The sequence below is a fragment of the Ciconia boyciana genome, chromosome 2, assembly GCF_034638445.1.
Source record: "Ciconia boyciana chromosome 2, ASM3463844v1, whole genome shotgun sequence".
Lineage (NCBI taxonomy): Eukaryota > Metazoa > Chordata > Aves > Ciconiiformes > Ciconiidae > Ciconia > Ciconia boyciana.
Window position 1 is genome coordinate 136,438,953 of NC_132935.1, and position 15,973 is coordinate 136,454,925.

The 15,973-nt window shown below is 40.0% G+C and overlaps 1 protein-coding gene across 1 annotated transcript in view; it reads left to right on the top strand.

Annotated features, from left to right (window-relative positions):
* The window catches only part of AGMO (alkylglycerol monooxygenase), a 193,178-nt gene that overhangs the window by 12,345 nt on the left and 164,860 nt on the right, over positions 1-15,973 (top strand). The window contains exon 3 of the mRNA XM_072851470.1: positions 8,162-8,313. Coding sequence (XP_072707571.1) covers positions 8,162-8,313 — 152 coding nt within the window. The remainder of the gene's footprint in view (positions 1-8,161; positions 8,314-15,973) is intronic.

The window sequence follows — 15,973 nt, forward strand, 5'->3', positions numbered from 1 at the left end:
TAACTTCTGGCTACTGCACTTCCGTCCTTCCTGTACTCATTTATGTAGCCCTCCCTTCCTCTTGTGTTGGTTCAGGTGCTCATCTGATCCTGTGCAGCGGTATTTCAGTTCACTATGGGAGCAAAAAGGTATTTGCTTAAGGCAGAGAGACAGGCAAGTGAGTGGGAATGTGTCAGCCAAGAGCTGTGTTGGCTTCGGCTCTGCTGAACCCGCAGTCACGACCATGCCTGCAGCAGCTAGCTATGGCAATTTAAGACACTACCTGTCAATACATGTTTCAAAAAAATACGATTTTAATATGTAACAAGCCTGAAGAGACTGAATCTACTCACCTCCCCATTCTTCCCACTCTCCAAGTAGCACTGGGTAGTTATATATTTCATAAGAGCACCCTCCTGGCTGCACTGTCCCATATACACTGCTAATTGTTCCCACATTTTGCCAAAGGTCACAGCCCTCACAGCTCTGTCAGAAGAACAGGTTTTGAAATAACTCACTAATCTTCTGTAGGTAACAAGTCAGAGCAGGATAAACAGTTTCAGTAAGGGGGTAGTGCTGTGCAGTAGGAGCTGGTAACATTGATAACATTTTCAGACGGCAAACCTGACTCTGGAAGGGGGTTTTCTAAACCAGTTCAGTTAAGCTCCTGGCGGTGTCTGTCTACATGAACAATCTTTGTTTGGTCTAATTAGTTTTTTTGATCTGGTTTGTCATTGATGAATTGAGTGGAACTAAATTGGTAAATGTTAGGATAATTAATCCACACAAGAGTTACTATCTTCTCACTGCATCAGTTTAACACAGTTTTATAAATTTGGTGAAAATCATGCTGTGGCCTTGGGCCAAATCCAGCTGCGCCCAGGAAAGATGCTAGCGCTTCCTGCCTGCTGTCAGGTCCTCATCACCACCTCCCCAGTCCCCTGGTACCGTCTCCGCTTCTCTCAGCTGTGAGTCCTTCCCAGGCATATCAGCAGCATTACCTTCAGTGGTTTAAACTGTAGAATTTTGTTAACCTGGTTCATTTTGTTTGAAGCAGGCTGGAGAGCACCCATGTGGGCAGAGCTGCTGGCAGAGCACAAGAGTACTAATGAGCAGCTCTAGACAGCCTGGCATGCATGGAGTGCTGCTTTTCTTAGTCATCACCAAAAAGTTCTGAGCCAGAGTTTAAAACTCGGGAGTTTCTAATGAAATGACATATAAGCTACTAAACACTACAAAGAAGGATTTGGGAGAGAGACTTGGGAGATTCGGGAAGTTCTCAAACTAATTGACTGAAACAACTGGTAGTCCCTACCTACCATAATGTTCTTGAGATTGCTGTATTTTGCACAAGCCTGTCAGGCAGCCAATTACTCTTTTAGGTTGTAACCTCTTACACAGACACAGCTGTTTGCAGAATGCATATTTGTCTACATCTTTGCAGTTTTGTATACAGTGGGGCCAGTAAATGGCTTGGTGATTGTGAATCTCAGAGCCCACCTTTGCACCTGCCATGTCTTTAGAAACAAAGACAAGCTATCAGTGTTTGTTCTCAGATATTATTGTGCTTTTCTGTGAAAGTACAGACTGTGAACTGAGTTTACCCTTATTGGAAATATGTTATTAATTAAGTTCAGTAGTCTCTGTAGCTCACAAAATATACCAATTTCTCAAACCTGTTAAATGTTGTGTAGATTTTTATTCCATTTTTCTGTATTTTTCTTTAAGATAAATTGTGTCATGTATTTTGAAAAAAACTCTAAGGAACTGCTTTTGTGTAGAGTACCCTTCTGACTGAAGCACTTCTCTGCTAAAAGATGCATTAAGCTTAAATCAGGATTCCACTAGATGGAGCACAGGGGTAGCATTTTTAGAGCTGGCCAACCTAGTTTCCTGGGTCAACACCTAACAGTTATGGAAATTGGGGAAAAATGTCTCTTAATGATTCTGCAAATCCGTGTTACAAATCTGAAAAGAATAGACTTTCACCACTGTGTATATTACGGACAAAAACAAACTATAACTTTAAAAGTTCAGAAGTATGACCAAAGCAGTTAAATAGAAATTCTCATGTAAATATTTTTCCTCATTTCATCATTTGATGTGCTATGATGTCTCACTGAAGTTATTTCACTATATTTTTATAGGCCATAGAAACAGTCATCTATTACCAGTTGCTTTGTTCTAGATAAATTCAGAAGAACTAATCTGAGTTGAATAGAATGCCCTTTTCTCTTTCCTCATTACTTCTGTTTATATGTGACCTTTAAGAATATTATTGGCTTGTTCCTAATCTAACTTAAATTGTAATGCAAATTTGCTGACTTCAGTGGAACAACCAAGTAAGAGAGATCAAAATCAGATCATCTATTGGAAAAAGGTACTAAGTAAGTGTTTGTATTACACTTATGTGGTGCTATTTATACAAATATTGAAAAGTCAGGTCTCTTGCCTTGCAGAAGACGACGTTCTAGAATCTCCCAGTATTGTGTGTCCTGAATTTACTGGAACAGAATTTACTGCCCAGTGTTCTGGGCAGGTATAAATAGGTCTAAAGAAATACAACTTCCATTCTCATAAAGGAAGAAGACTAAATTACAAAGCCAGAAGCTCAGCTGTACTGAAGTTTTTAAACTAGGATTTGTAATCTTTTAAAGATCACATGTAATTAAATTTACCAGAAGACCTTGCATAAACTTAGGGCAAAATGTGTTACTACTATGGATTATATCACTAAAGGCAGTGGAACTTCTCATGAAAATATTTAAGTTGTGCTGGATTTTTAATTGATTGCTTATTTATGTATGAAAGAGCAAAGATAAACAACAAGTGACTTGACTTATACAGACAGGACTTGGACTTAATAATAAAAAAGCGTAACACTGACTTTTGTTCTTTTCCTTCCAAAGCCTCTTGTTCCGTGTTTTATTCCACTGTAAATTAGCATTAGTGTCTTAAATTAGAGGATAAAAAGTGCAACAGAAATAGACTTGATGAAGGTCAGCTCTGTCAGACAAAATGTTATGCAATACTGTGTACAATACAGCTAGTAGGGATACCAAACGCCTCCATTTTACTTCATTTTGCATTTGATAGGTTTTTTTCTCCTTGAGGAAAACTGGAGATTTGCATTATTTAGACTAAAATGCTAGAGAAGAAAGCCATACTGAGGAAGAGGAGAGGCTTTGATTCAGCTTTTGTGTCTGGTGGGAACATTTTCTCAAAATATAGGTGCTATTTCCTGTAATCAAGGGTTTTCCAGAGCCTGATAATCATTTCCCAGCTGTATCATTTTGGTGAATTATTTTTTAGCCTTGGGTTATTTAATGACTGGTTTTGCATATTAAGAATGGGAGAGGATCATATTCATCTTGATGATAGAAAACAGGGAATAGAACTCCCACAGCTCCCTCTCCCTTTTCCTCCACCTTGTGGAAAGTTTGGCTTTGTGCTAAAGCGTGAAAAAAGCCTTGACTGCAGTATGTCAGGCATATTTCAGCTCGATTTGTGTCAACCCTAATAAGTCAGCTGACAAGGTAATAAATTGGGTGTCTGTTCAAGACCTGGCACCTGTACAGGAAATAAAAGGGGATTTCAGTTGCAGGAGGTTTGCTTTGTTTTGCAAATGGACCTTTTCTCAAGGCTCCACTACTTCCTCCCCCCTTCTCCTCTTTACTGAAATCATGTTATCAAAATGTTTATTTCAATTGTGACTGGAGCCAGTTTTTCATCTGGAAAAGAAAGCTCTATGAGTATCTTTGGAAATGGAAATCTTTATACTTTCCACTCTGAAACAAAGGCTTACAGAACATTTAATTATTCATGTATCCTGCTGTTACATATATGGTCTGAATAATTTCAAATTATTGAGGAGAAACTGCCTTTGTTCAACATTTTGAAACTTTACATTCATGTAGTTTGAATCAGGCTAGGAAAATGGAATTTATTTAACCCAGGGAAACTGTATTAGTAATAACTCACTATTTTTAATGATAATATAACTTTGTGACCAGGGTGTCTTAACATGTTTTCCTCTGCGTCTGACCTCCAAGGATGCAAGTCTGTTAAAGCCCTTGAGAGCCGAGCTTTTGTAGGTCCAGCTGTAGAGTTGTGTTCTTAGCTCAGGGGCCCCGGGTCGGTTCCCAGTGTGAGGCGAGGTGGTGACTGCAATAGTGGTGAGAGCCGAGGTGGTTTCCTTGGGGTCTTCACTTTCGATACACAGGTTTTCCTCCATGCTCAGGAGAGAGTCAACAGCTACTGTCTCTGACCCTTTTCCTTTTTGGTGACTGTCCTGGGCACCATGGAAGAGGTTTCCTAAAACTTTGGTTTCAGGCTCTAAGGCTGATCTGTGAGTTGGAGGAAGCAAAACAAGGCCTTGTATTCTTTGAAAAGAGGCAGCTGTCTTTTCTTCCAATTGAATTTCCTCCACCTTTTCCCTCCTGCATTATCCCACAGGGATCTACGATAAGTAGATCTTCATGTCCACATGGAGAGTTCATCTCCCAGAATTTCCTTCTTGGACTTTTTTAATTAGAGGAAGTGATAATCTGACCCAGTGGAAGGAGAAAGGGGGAAATGGTTTATTAAAACAAATATTATCACCTTTGAGTAAATATGTATGAACTTCAGAAACAAGGAGACAAGAACCCTCTCTCAAAGTTGAAACAGTTGCCTAAGTGCATGCTTTGCACATAATAAGAAAATTTTCAGCAGAAATGTTCAAAATCCAAGAAGATAAATCTATGCAATGTATATAATAAGTTTTTCTATATAGTCTGTTCTAGGATTTATTACTCCTTATGCAGAGGATTTGACTAGATGACAAAAGTCTTACCTATCCACTTCTGTCATATTTATGGTTAAAAACTAACATTTAAATGAGGAAAAAGTTTTCTTAAGTTCTCTTCAGTATTTTCAAGACGTGAAAATGGAACTTGAGGGAGAAAAAAAGCAGCAATGTAAACCTTTAAAACTCCAAGTGAACTTTCAGAATCATAATTGAATGCAAGCTCTGGACTTTCCTATCTATCACACTGTAAATTAAAAAAAATACTTAGCTAAACAACTCTTCTTTCTCCAGCATTGCATAGTGCTATGACAGATTACTCTAAATTAATTACAGTAATCAGCTAGTGTTATGTGCTGTAGAGTTGTGATTCAAGCATAAAGGAAAGAATAAGCAAATTCTGACTTGTACGGCAGATTACATATTTGTGTTGCAGGGTTAGCTCAAGTTTTACACCTTGGCCTCAGCCTGTGGAAAGAAAAAAAAGGACTCGAGGGTGAAATACTGAAAGCTGATCAAAAATGGAGGAAATGTACCAGTTCACATATCTTTGGATGTACTGCAAAGGCATTAAATGTTAATAAAAGCAAAAGAACAAAGTAAGAAAACAGTACCTAATAATAAGTGATACTCTGTGTTGCAAGAGGTGTTTTAAATTTCCTGGTCATTGAAAAGATGTTAAGAAATGCCCATTTCTTTGTGTTTGAATAATATCAGCTCCCTTCTGACCTGTTGTGAAAGAGATTGAGAATTTATACTGAACTTTACAGATGCCTCATGAGATGAATTGCAAAAACCTGGTTGGACACATATAATCTTCTTTAAAAATATTTATAGAACACAGCTCTTATGAAAATTAAACATGTTCCAGGTGTGTATGGTCCAACTTCTGGGCATAGCTAAGTTGCTTTTGAAGTGGTAGATACACCTGTCATTGCTAGTCAAGAGAAATTCTTCATCTGCCAGCTGCTGAAATGAAACTTCATGGGTTTTGTTACGTTTTGGTTTTGTCCAAGAGTAACATTGGGATGATTGTAGTAAAGGTAGGAATGAGTTGCAGGTAAGATGTGGCAGCTGGCTGTGGAAAAGATATTAATTCTCTTCTTCCCAAGTAACAACTCCTTGTATAGCTTCAGCTTCTCGGGATAAAATGATGGATGTGATACTATTCTGCTTGCAGGCTAGTATGGGGAGTTTGAGATTTTCAGCTGACTTTGTTCCTCATTAACAGAGAAACTAGCAGCACAGAAGCTCATGATGTTTCCTTCTAGCCTTATTCAAAACACCATTATGGGAAGAGGTGCTAATGCCAGAAGTATAAAAGCTCTGAATGGATATCTTTACAAAAATATGGAGGGGACTGCAAGGTTCACTCATAGCATGGGGGATGGTTCACAAGCTGAAACAGCCACGTTTTGTGAGGTTCCCTTGTGTTTCAGTGCAGCTACGCAAAAGGACAGGGCATGGCCAGACTGTTTTCAGGGATGTTTCCCAGGTGTCTGAAACAAGGCTTTAGACAGGAGAGGGAATATAATATGCCCTTTTTTAAGTTTTGGAGATTCAAGTATTTTTGGGGCCATGCTGTAAACTAAATCACTGAAATCATATAAAAAATAATCTAGCTGAAAAAAGGAAAAAGAATAAGGCAGGTTTTGAGAAGAAATACCATTGAGAAGTGGCACTGAGACAAGAATGAGTAGACATGGACAGAGACACATGGAGACTCTTTTAGCTGATTTCAGTGTAAGGTGAAAGTCCAGGTGAGACTAAAGTGAAAGAGAGAGATTGGTCTGTGACAGTCTTTGAGCTGAGGTTTTGCAAGGCTGTGACACCTATGTGCAGTTTGTTACCACCTCTATTCAAGTAGTATCTTGCAGGTATGCCATTTGCAATCTCCATTTGAAGTTCCCTGACTTTGAATCCCTCACTCTTTCTCCAACCATGAATATGATTTAAAGATTTCTAAAATCTTCCACAACTTTGCACAAAGGTGTTGTTCTACTGATAATTCCTCCACCCCTCCAAAAAAAAGATACCAGCAGCAAAACATCTGAGAACTAGATTATTTTTTCCTGTGTGTAGAGATGGTGCTAATGATAACCTTATTTCTGATTCTCAGGCCTTAAATTGAGGTGCATTTAAGGTATTGATATATTAAAAAAAGGATATGTGTGACTTTCCTACACTTAGTATCTTTTCCCTACCTTTTTCAGCTTGCTGTTTTTCAGAGGCTGCCCCAGTTCAGTTCGCCACAGTCCCAAAAACATTTTCAACAGCATAGCAAGAGAGGGTGTGAGGAAGCTGCTGCAAATCATGCTGTGGACTACTCTCTTCTACAAAAATGCCAGTTTAAATATACATCAATCTGCAGCTGAGGTGCCATTTCACAGCTACCTAAGCCAATTGTCACCTGGGCCACCCCGGTGCCCACGGCCTCTCATCTCTCTCACGCTGGGGTTAACGCTTCCTGATCCGTCCAAAACTCACCCAGCAAAACCAAAGCAATTTGTTTGGAGACAGCTCAGCCTCCCAATCCATGAAATGAGATGGGAGGTAGTGGGGCACTGAGGGGAGGGGGTGACTGTGGCAAGCCAAATTTGTATTAACCTAAACAGCTGTGGAGAGTTATTGCTGGACCTGGCCTGCCCATCCCAGAGCTACTTTCTTTCTCATTCTCCTGGTCTCAGTGCTGACCTGTGTTAGGTCAGGAGTAGCTGCTCGCTCTCTCTAGCCCAGGAACTCGGCAGCAATAAAAGCTGCTGTCTGGTGGCTTTCCTGCCTTTGCAAATTCATGATTTTTTCTCTCCCTTTCTGGCAATCCTGCCATTTCTCTCTACCAATTACCCTTTCCTTTCTTTTCAAAGGCACTGGGCTTTGTCTCCTCCTGCTGCATTTATCCTCTTTTAAAGTGAAGTTAAGTGATATGCTGAGCAGATCGAATATCTCACTGCTCGCAAAAGTCCTGTCACCTTCTGTGCCCTTCCTTACAATGGAAATAGTCAAGATATTTTAACGTCATATGTTAGTGTTAGAGCATAATTGCTGCTATACTTCAGTCACTTGTGAGTTAGCAAGGATGGGTTTCTTCCAGACTTGGGAGAAGAGGAACACTGTAGCACCTGCAGAGCACAGGAGTGCTTCAGCCTTTCAGCATGCATAATGCCACAACACACGTGGTGAGTGGGTCAGGGCTGATTTTAAAAACCTTGTAGACCTTAAGCAAAGGTTCCACTGAAGCCAAGAGTAGTATTACTTGACAAAGATTGCAGAACTTGGAGACTGGTTTTAAGTGTTACAAAAAGACTTCCATCTGATAAATGGTAAATATATAGTAAAAAGGTTCTGTAATTAAAGTTGACAAAATTATCGATAAAACTTTTTGGATCTCTATTTCAGTGTTTTATTCAGAAGTGTCGACTTAATTAGTTATATCTACGTATGGAATAACTACAGACTCTTTGAACTGCCCTGGGACTCGCCATGGACGTGGTATTTGACACTCCTGGGAGTGGACTTTGTATACTACTGCTTTCATCGCATAAGCCATGGTAAGAGTTAACAAGTTTTTCATGTATTAAAGTACAAAATATATTAATAAAACGAGGTATTTGGTTTTGTTTCTATACTTAATCTACTCTAAGCATATATAGCTGCTCTTCTTCCCAAGGATTAGAAAAGATTCACTTTTACTTTGAGCATGGAAAACAGTTTATACATCATACTCTGTATAATACATGTGATTTTGTGAAAAGAGGGAGTATAATTTTGAAAGCAGTACCACAGTGAAAGCAAAGTATCATACGAAAAAATTAGGAAGTGCATAAAAATGTAGGGTTAGTATCCCTATATGCCTGTATGAAAAACACAGGACAGTACAGATAACTATTTCAAAAGAACCTCGTGGATGTACAAAATGGAGGTCAGTAAAAAGCAAGGTGACCAAAATAATGACAGGACAGCTAGCTAACTTCATCTGTCTCTGTGTGTTTTTAAAAATCTTTTTAAACATTCAATCATTGTTTAATTGGTAAATGAATAAAAATGTTTCTATACTTTACATATATATATATGGACATAGATATACATATATAAATAAGATATTTTAGAAATCCTGTCTGCAATTAACACTTGACTATGTAAATGCGAGCCTTGCCTTTTTTTTTTTTTAGAAGTACATTATTTTTAACCCTACTTGCTTTTATACATGAAAGAGAAAAAGCACAGTTTAGAAAGGATTTAACTTTTATTTATTGTAACCATGGAGCCCATGTAAATCATGCCAGTCATTTCTGTACGTATATATTGTGAATATGTAATAATATCGATCCCTATGTATCTGTCTTGTTACATATTTCCGTTCTATAGTGACAACATATTTTTGCTCTAGCCTTTTATATCCTATCTGAAAATGCAATAACACTTTCTATCAGTCCTAATTTTGGGCCTGATCTAACGTCCATAGCAATGAAATAAGAATCTACTTGTTGTTTAAGAGACTTTGGACTGGGCTTCTCAAGGCAGAGCGCCTACAGCTCGCAAAAACTGTGGGATCTAGTAACGATAGTTTATGTAATGCGCTTTCAGAAAGGGAAAATGTTTTGATGCCAATAGGTCAGCGGAATATATGGAAGTAGGTAAGAAAGGAGCCTGAGCTGCTGCGGGGACTGGGAGGGAGGAAGGGTCCCTCCCGGGTGGGGATGGCAGGCAGGCGGGTGGGGGCGAGAACAATGCAGGGTGGGTGCAGGGGGACAACAATGGTGTGGGGGGACAGGGCTGGCGGGGGGACAGGGCGGGAGGCGAGGAAGCGGGGGGAGCTGGAACAATGCGGCAAGGGGGGACATCGTGGCCGGGAGCTGGGAGCCCTGCGTGGGTGTACGCGAGACTGGGAATACGCTTCGCAAACAATGACATTAACAGTGCTGGCAGGGCTACAGCCTCAGGCTGAGAACTGGACCAGAGCAGAAGGCTATTCCTGCTTTTTAAAATAAAAATAATTGCCTTCAAGTGTTAGAAAATCACTCGCCTGGCTGTGCTTTCGCTGGAGCCAGTGGTAAAATTCCCACTGGCAGAGAAGGGAGCAGGGTCAGCTCTATGCTCTCTAAAGCAATTGCACGTATTTCTGTTCCCGCAACAACTTTGCATTTACTCTTGTCTCTTTTTCTATATTTTGAGAGGAACATTGGGATTGCACACTTTGAAATTAATCACTCTAGCAGTTTTAGAATTAAAATCCAGACCAACTCTGTCTATATGTAATGGAGTTGAAACGGCATAACAAAATGCTTCTCTTGTGTTAAGAAGGTCAGCGCTGAAGTGTTCTATAAATGTTAATTTACTCTTCTTCAGGTTATGGAAATGTCGCTTGCTTCCCTGCTACTCAGCAGGGAACTGATGCAATGTTATAGAAAATCACTCTAAATGGAGATTTTAGCTTAACCAATGCTCTTTTCTCTGGTCAAGCAATGATGAAATCCATAGCACAGCAACACAGCTGGGAAAGTCAGCTGCTTCGGAAGTTGCTAAGGAAATTTAAGTGTAGGAGATACTTTTTAAAAGTAAAATGTAAACTCCTGAAAAATACCTTTGTATTTCGAGAAGGCAGAGCACTGGAACAGTCTCTGGTACAAGTGGACAAAACACACCCTTGCACTAGAAAGTGACAGGGCCTGGTGATCCAGGCTTGGATCCTAGAGCAAAGTTAAAAATTAATAGCACATGTATATCCTAGGAAATTCAAGCTGTGTGGGCTTATGTGTGGGGATGTAAATAATAGCACTAATTGTTTCAAACTGGAAAACTAAAATTCAGATAAATTTTGCAGTTGTTTCTTAATACTCAATATAATTTTGATACAAAGAATCATCATCATCACGTAGCTTTTCCTGTCTCCAAGCAATAATTCGACAACTCAACCCCTTGGCTTTTTACTACCTTATTTCATGTTGTCCATGCAGTAATTGGATTGTCCATTCTGCTATTTGAATAAATAGTCTGAGTCATTACAGATTTTCAAGTTTCTTCTGTAGCAGAAACTCTACTATACAATACCAAGTTTTTACCCAGCACTTGGGAAGCTATTTTTTCCTCTTCCCTCTATGTGTGTAATAGCTATTATCATAAACTGAAGTTATACAGCAACAAGAGGAAGTATTTTTAGGTGTGATCTCATTTTGCAAAGGATAGAGTTATTCTAAGTATGTGCTTGTATTTTCCATTGTTTGCAGTAGCCACTAAAAAGTTAGAAAATAAAATGTTTCACCACTTATTCCAGCATTCTTGTGGGCCTGATCCAAAAGCCATGGCAGTCAATGGGAGTACTTAGTTAACCACTGCTTTTTCTCCTGGCGTTTTAATGAATTTATAAATCAATGTAACTTTTCCCTTTGTTTCAGTAAAAACACCCGTTATGGCTGTACTACTAAGGAAAGTAAGCTGTAAAATCACGGGTTTTATTTTAATTTTTTTCAAGGAAGGATGTGTGTGGGTTTGAGGGATTTTTTACCAGATATTTTAATCTAGCATATATGGATTACTCCTCAAGTTTCCTCTCCAGGTGCAGAGTCCTTGCAGAGTTACTCCTGCTAGAAAGGGGGATTCGGCGGTCCCAGAGCAGTGCCGAGCCCTAGCCGTGGTGCAGCACACCCCTCCCCGTGCCCTGGCCTCGCGCATACTCCTGTTGCAGACATATGACAACGGCAGTAAGGAATTTGGAGGCTCTGTAAACTAATTTCTTCAGCAGCCACACCTTTTAATCAGGGGAGGAAATCTGGAGACTTCCAGATCCATGCAAAAACAAGAGAGACGCACTCGTGCAGAGCCCAGGTCCCGGCTGTGAGGTAGCGGGGGTTTCGTGGCCGGCTCGAGCGCAGGGGGCTGTGCTGAGCCCCAGGACGCCCCTGGGCTGAGCAGGGCCCTCAGCAGTGGCTGGACTCTCAACCCTACGTCCCAACGGGGGACAACGGGGAACAGTAAAACCTCAGTCCTCTGTGGAAGGGAGTCGTTTTTAATCTGTGCTTCCCGGTGGGTTGTGTCCTGCAGAGCAGTGTGGTTTTCTGTCAGCCAGGGGACCCTCCTCTCCTCTTTCAGGCCCTTGGAAGAAGCTGTCCAAGTCTGGCAGCCAGCAGGTTTAGAGAGCCTGTCTCTTTTTAACGGCAGCTTCCAACACCTCTTCTTTTGTTCTCCTTTACTGCTGGGGAATTTCCATTGCTTCAGTGTCCCTCCCCTCAGACAACCTGGGAGAAGCGAGTTTCCTTCAGCAGGGCCAACCTCCACAGCAGCTGCATTGTTCTGCCAGGGCCGCGGCCGCCCGTGTCAGCCGCTCACCCCCATTGTCCGCTGGCGGCTTCCAGCCGCCCTGTGGGATACGTGACACGGTCCCTGTCAGCGACAGGCCGAGCCAATATGAGCTGATGCTTTGAGTTATGTGCAGAGTTCGTAAAACAGACCTCAACTGATAAGTATATCCTCGGCAGATTCCCCAGCTGCTACATAAAATTTCGAGTTAATGGTGTGTCTCTTAATAATTCTGAGTTTATTTATGGTGGATGAGAAATAAGCCTTCTACTACACCAGGCATATTCTGGAGCAATAGTCTCTGCGCTTCTCAGATTCTCCCATCCCACAGGACTGACCTTTTGGCCAAGGTCAGCTTCTGAAGGGTCAGAGGGCAAAGGAGAAACCCTGAAAACTCACTTCAGCTTTGTCCCTCAAAAGGCCGTGCCTCAGATTTGTGGCAAAATGTCTCCACTGAGGATGTTGAGGAGGTTTTCTTTCTAAGATTTCCAAGAATTGGAAGCTTTGTGAACTTTTCATCTCCTGTTTTGTAGAATTTTTAAAAAAGGGGATTTCTCTTAGCCATGACTTACATTGCTTCTGCCTCTTCTCCCAGGAAGCATCTTTTGTTACAGCTTCATAAAACAATTTCTTCAGCAGCAGAGCTGACTTCAGAAGTTTCTGGCTGCTTTTGCCTACACCATGCTGCAGTTCACCACCCACTCTGTTCTGAAAAAAACCTCCTGCCCAGAGACTGTGTGCATATCACTGAAATAGTCCATGTTAAAAAACAGGGTTGTGTTGAGTTTCTTTCTTAAACAATTCAACTCAGTTCAGTAGTCATGGGGTCAACTTAGCCATGGGGCAGGACATGTGGTCCTGCCCAGTGGTCAAGGACATAAGCAACATAAGCCAGAGTTGCTAGCACAGAATCAATGGGATAACTGGAGACTTCAGAGAGAGCAGAGAGAATTTTCCGGGTCAGTAGTGAACAGGCAGGTAACTCATTCTTTATAAGGAACCAGAGTGGATAAATTGGGGCAGGTAGTGTCTCAAGATTCGTGCCATTAAAACGACTGGAATGGGCAACAGTAAAACCCAGTCCTAGCCTTTCTGCTCATTATATACATAGTCTGCAATAATAATCCTAATATGTTATCGCTTTGGACACCAGTGCAGTGGTTCACTGTTGAATGAGGACATGAGTTTGAACTTGCAAGCTTGTTAAAGGAAAAGACAGCAGGGCTGAAAGTCTCTTCACCATCTACATTTACTGCTTACTTTTGGAGGTTGTATTGGAATCATATGATTGTTCTATCTTTATTTATCTGACCCATTCCTGCCTTTGAAGTGCTCCTTTCATCTGCATTTTATAATGCACTTGTCTGAAGTCAGTATATTAGAATGGACTTGTTAAGTAGATTTTATATTAAGAATTGATAGTATATTGAAATAATTTTGGATTTAAAGGATTTCAGATTTATGGGAAACTCATTATAATAAAATGATGTCTGACTTTTGTTATTGGGAACATGGTCAGAGACACAAGGTTTTCTTTTCAGGAAAATCTGTATTCCCCTAGAAATACAGTAAATGACATAGTTCTTTTACATCCCAAAGGCTCCCTTTGGCGGGCAGGGGGGAGAGGGTTGGGTGGTGATGTTTTTTTAGGCTTATCCTTGCATGTGGGAAAATGCCACTGTTTACCTGACTGGAAATTCAGTACCATATTGATTATCAGCATGAAACAAATTTAGTTCCACCCTAGTGAAAGATAGAAAACTTTGGGAACTGTCAAGTGACAGAATGAAGCTCTGCTCTTTTTCTTGTCACAGCTTGTGTTGATTGCAAAGGGAATTGATACGCAGTAATTAAGAGAAAAATATTCTCTTATTGTGAATTTTAGAGAAAAACATTTTTTTGCCATTCTGTCAGATTTTTCTTATTTTTTAAACAGGCTTGGAAGAGCAGGATATTAAAATGCTGACTCTGCTTGCCTCACAAAAATAGAAAAAGCAATAGCTGGTTGTTGTATTTTCTGTTCTATCTTCTGATTGATTCTAGTCTAATACCTGCAGACAGCATAACATGAATTGAAAATAAATAGAGAGTTCATGTGATTATGATTCATTCCCTGCCTTCCAACTCCACTCTAAATAAACGACATCATTTGTTATTTCTAGATGCTTGTTTTTATAACTATAGCTTTTACCTTTCTCTTACTTTTCAGAAATAAGAGGTACTCCTTTACCATGTGTCATGTAATTTTCTGAGTGGACACTGAATTTGTAGAAGACCACAGTCAATCTTAGCAAACAAAAATGTTGCCATTCCTTCTGATATTTAAGTGTATATTTTAGTTGAAAAAGTTCACCTGAAAACTACCTCAGCTGCAATGAGGCTTCTTGACATGGAGTGGTCTAGGGTCCCATAAAATTATAGGAGCCTGCCTGTATTGTTTTCAGGTTGTTATTGTTCATAATAAGTTTCTGTTGTTTGAAAGACTGTGATTTCTTGTATACTGGCAGGAATAACGTCCTGATATGGGGTGAGGTTGACTCATTTAGTCTGTTAAATTTATTGCGGCACATGCAGATATCACAAACCCCTTCCTGTTTTACTTGAGTAGCTGTGAGGTAGTAACTGACTTTCTGAAAAATCTCTGTAACCTGAAGAGTTTAGAAAAATGGGAATGAGAGGAAATCCACTAGAGAGTTTTTGCTTAATTTTAATTCCTGAATATCCAGAAGAGGTTTACGGGTGAATAGATTTTCTAAATACGTGATATGCCAGAGGCTGTTAAGAATGATGGTAATAACAAATCCACCAACGGGTTGGACAGCAGACAAAGTCATCAGATGTGCATTTTTGGCTCTTTAGAACTGCTGTAGGATGTGCTCCAGAGTAGGAATACAATGTAGTGGAGGTTAGGACATGGCTCATTGCTACAGGTGAAGAATTAAACTCCATGGGTTCAACATCTAATCCAAGAAGACATAAGCTGCTTATCTTTTGGTGATGGAAGGGTATTAGGAGAAAAGTCACTATGCATGATTCTTGTAGTTTTTCTGTAAATATCTGGTAATTGCTTTTCTTTGCCACAGGATACTGGGAGAGATGGATCTCTATGGTTGTAATGACATTTTTTTTTCCTTTTTTGATGATGCCAGAGACAATATATCTTTTAATTTTAAATATCATGAAATATGCATTCGTGAAAGTGTGAGCTGACACTATTATGACACAATTTTTAATGCCAAAAATTCAGGTGGTAATTCCGTCTCCTTTCAGCACTGTTTATCTTTTCTCAGGCTCCCACCATCAAGACATCTGGCAAACTCCCTGGTACAAAATGAAAAAGAAACCATATTCCTCCATTTTACTTGTTAGTTGTCTTTTCTTATGGCTGGGACAGGGCCAGCACAAGGTTAATACTAAAATCTTGCTTTAAGGATTTACATAACACATTGGCCTTCTCAAGGCTCTCTATATAGGCATGCATTAACTAGAGGTACCTATGGGTGTCTGGAGGGTAGAATCTCATCTTTTTCCTACTTGCAGTGCCTGGGTTGTTCCTGGGTGCACAGACTGGGGAAAAAGCTCTGGATCTGCTTGCACAAAAGCAAGTTTGTAACATGCTTTTACAGTAAAATGTTAGAAAATGTAAAATAAATACCTTAAATATTCAAAGCCATGGGGAAAATCTCTGTTCTTTTTCATGTAAATTTTTCTTTAAGGTGGTAAAACCTAAACTTTCTGAAGCTTGAAATGAATTCCAAAAGTCATTTGTGAAATGACTGTCTTCTGAGATTCCCAGGAAATGTGTACAGTGTGTAGATTAAACAAGTGGTTGTAATGAAGAAACTGATATATTGCACACGTGGCTGTTGTGATTACGGTCATGCTCCTGACTATTAAACTAATCTGATAGAAGTG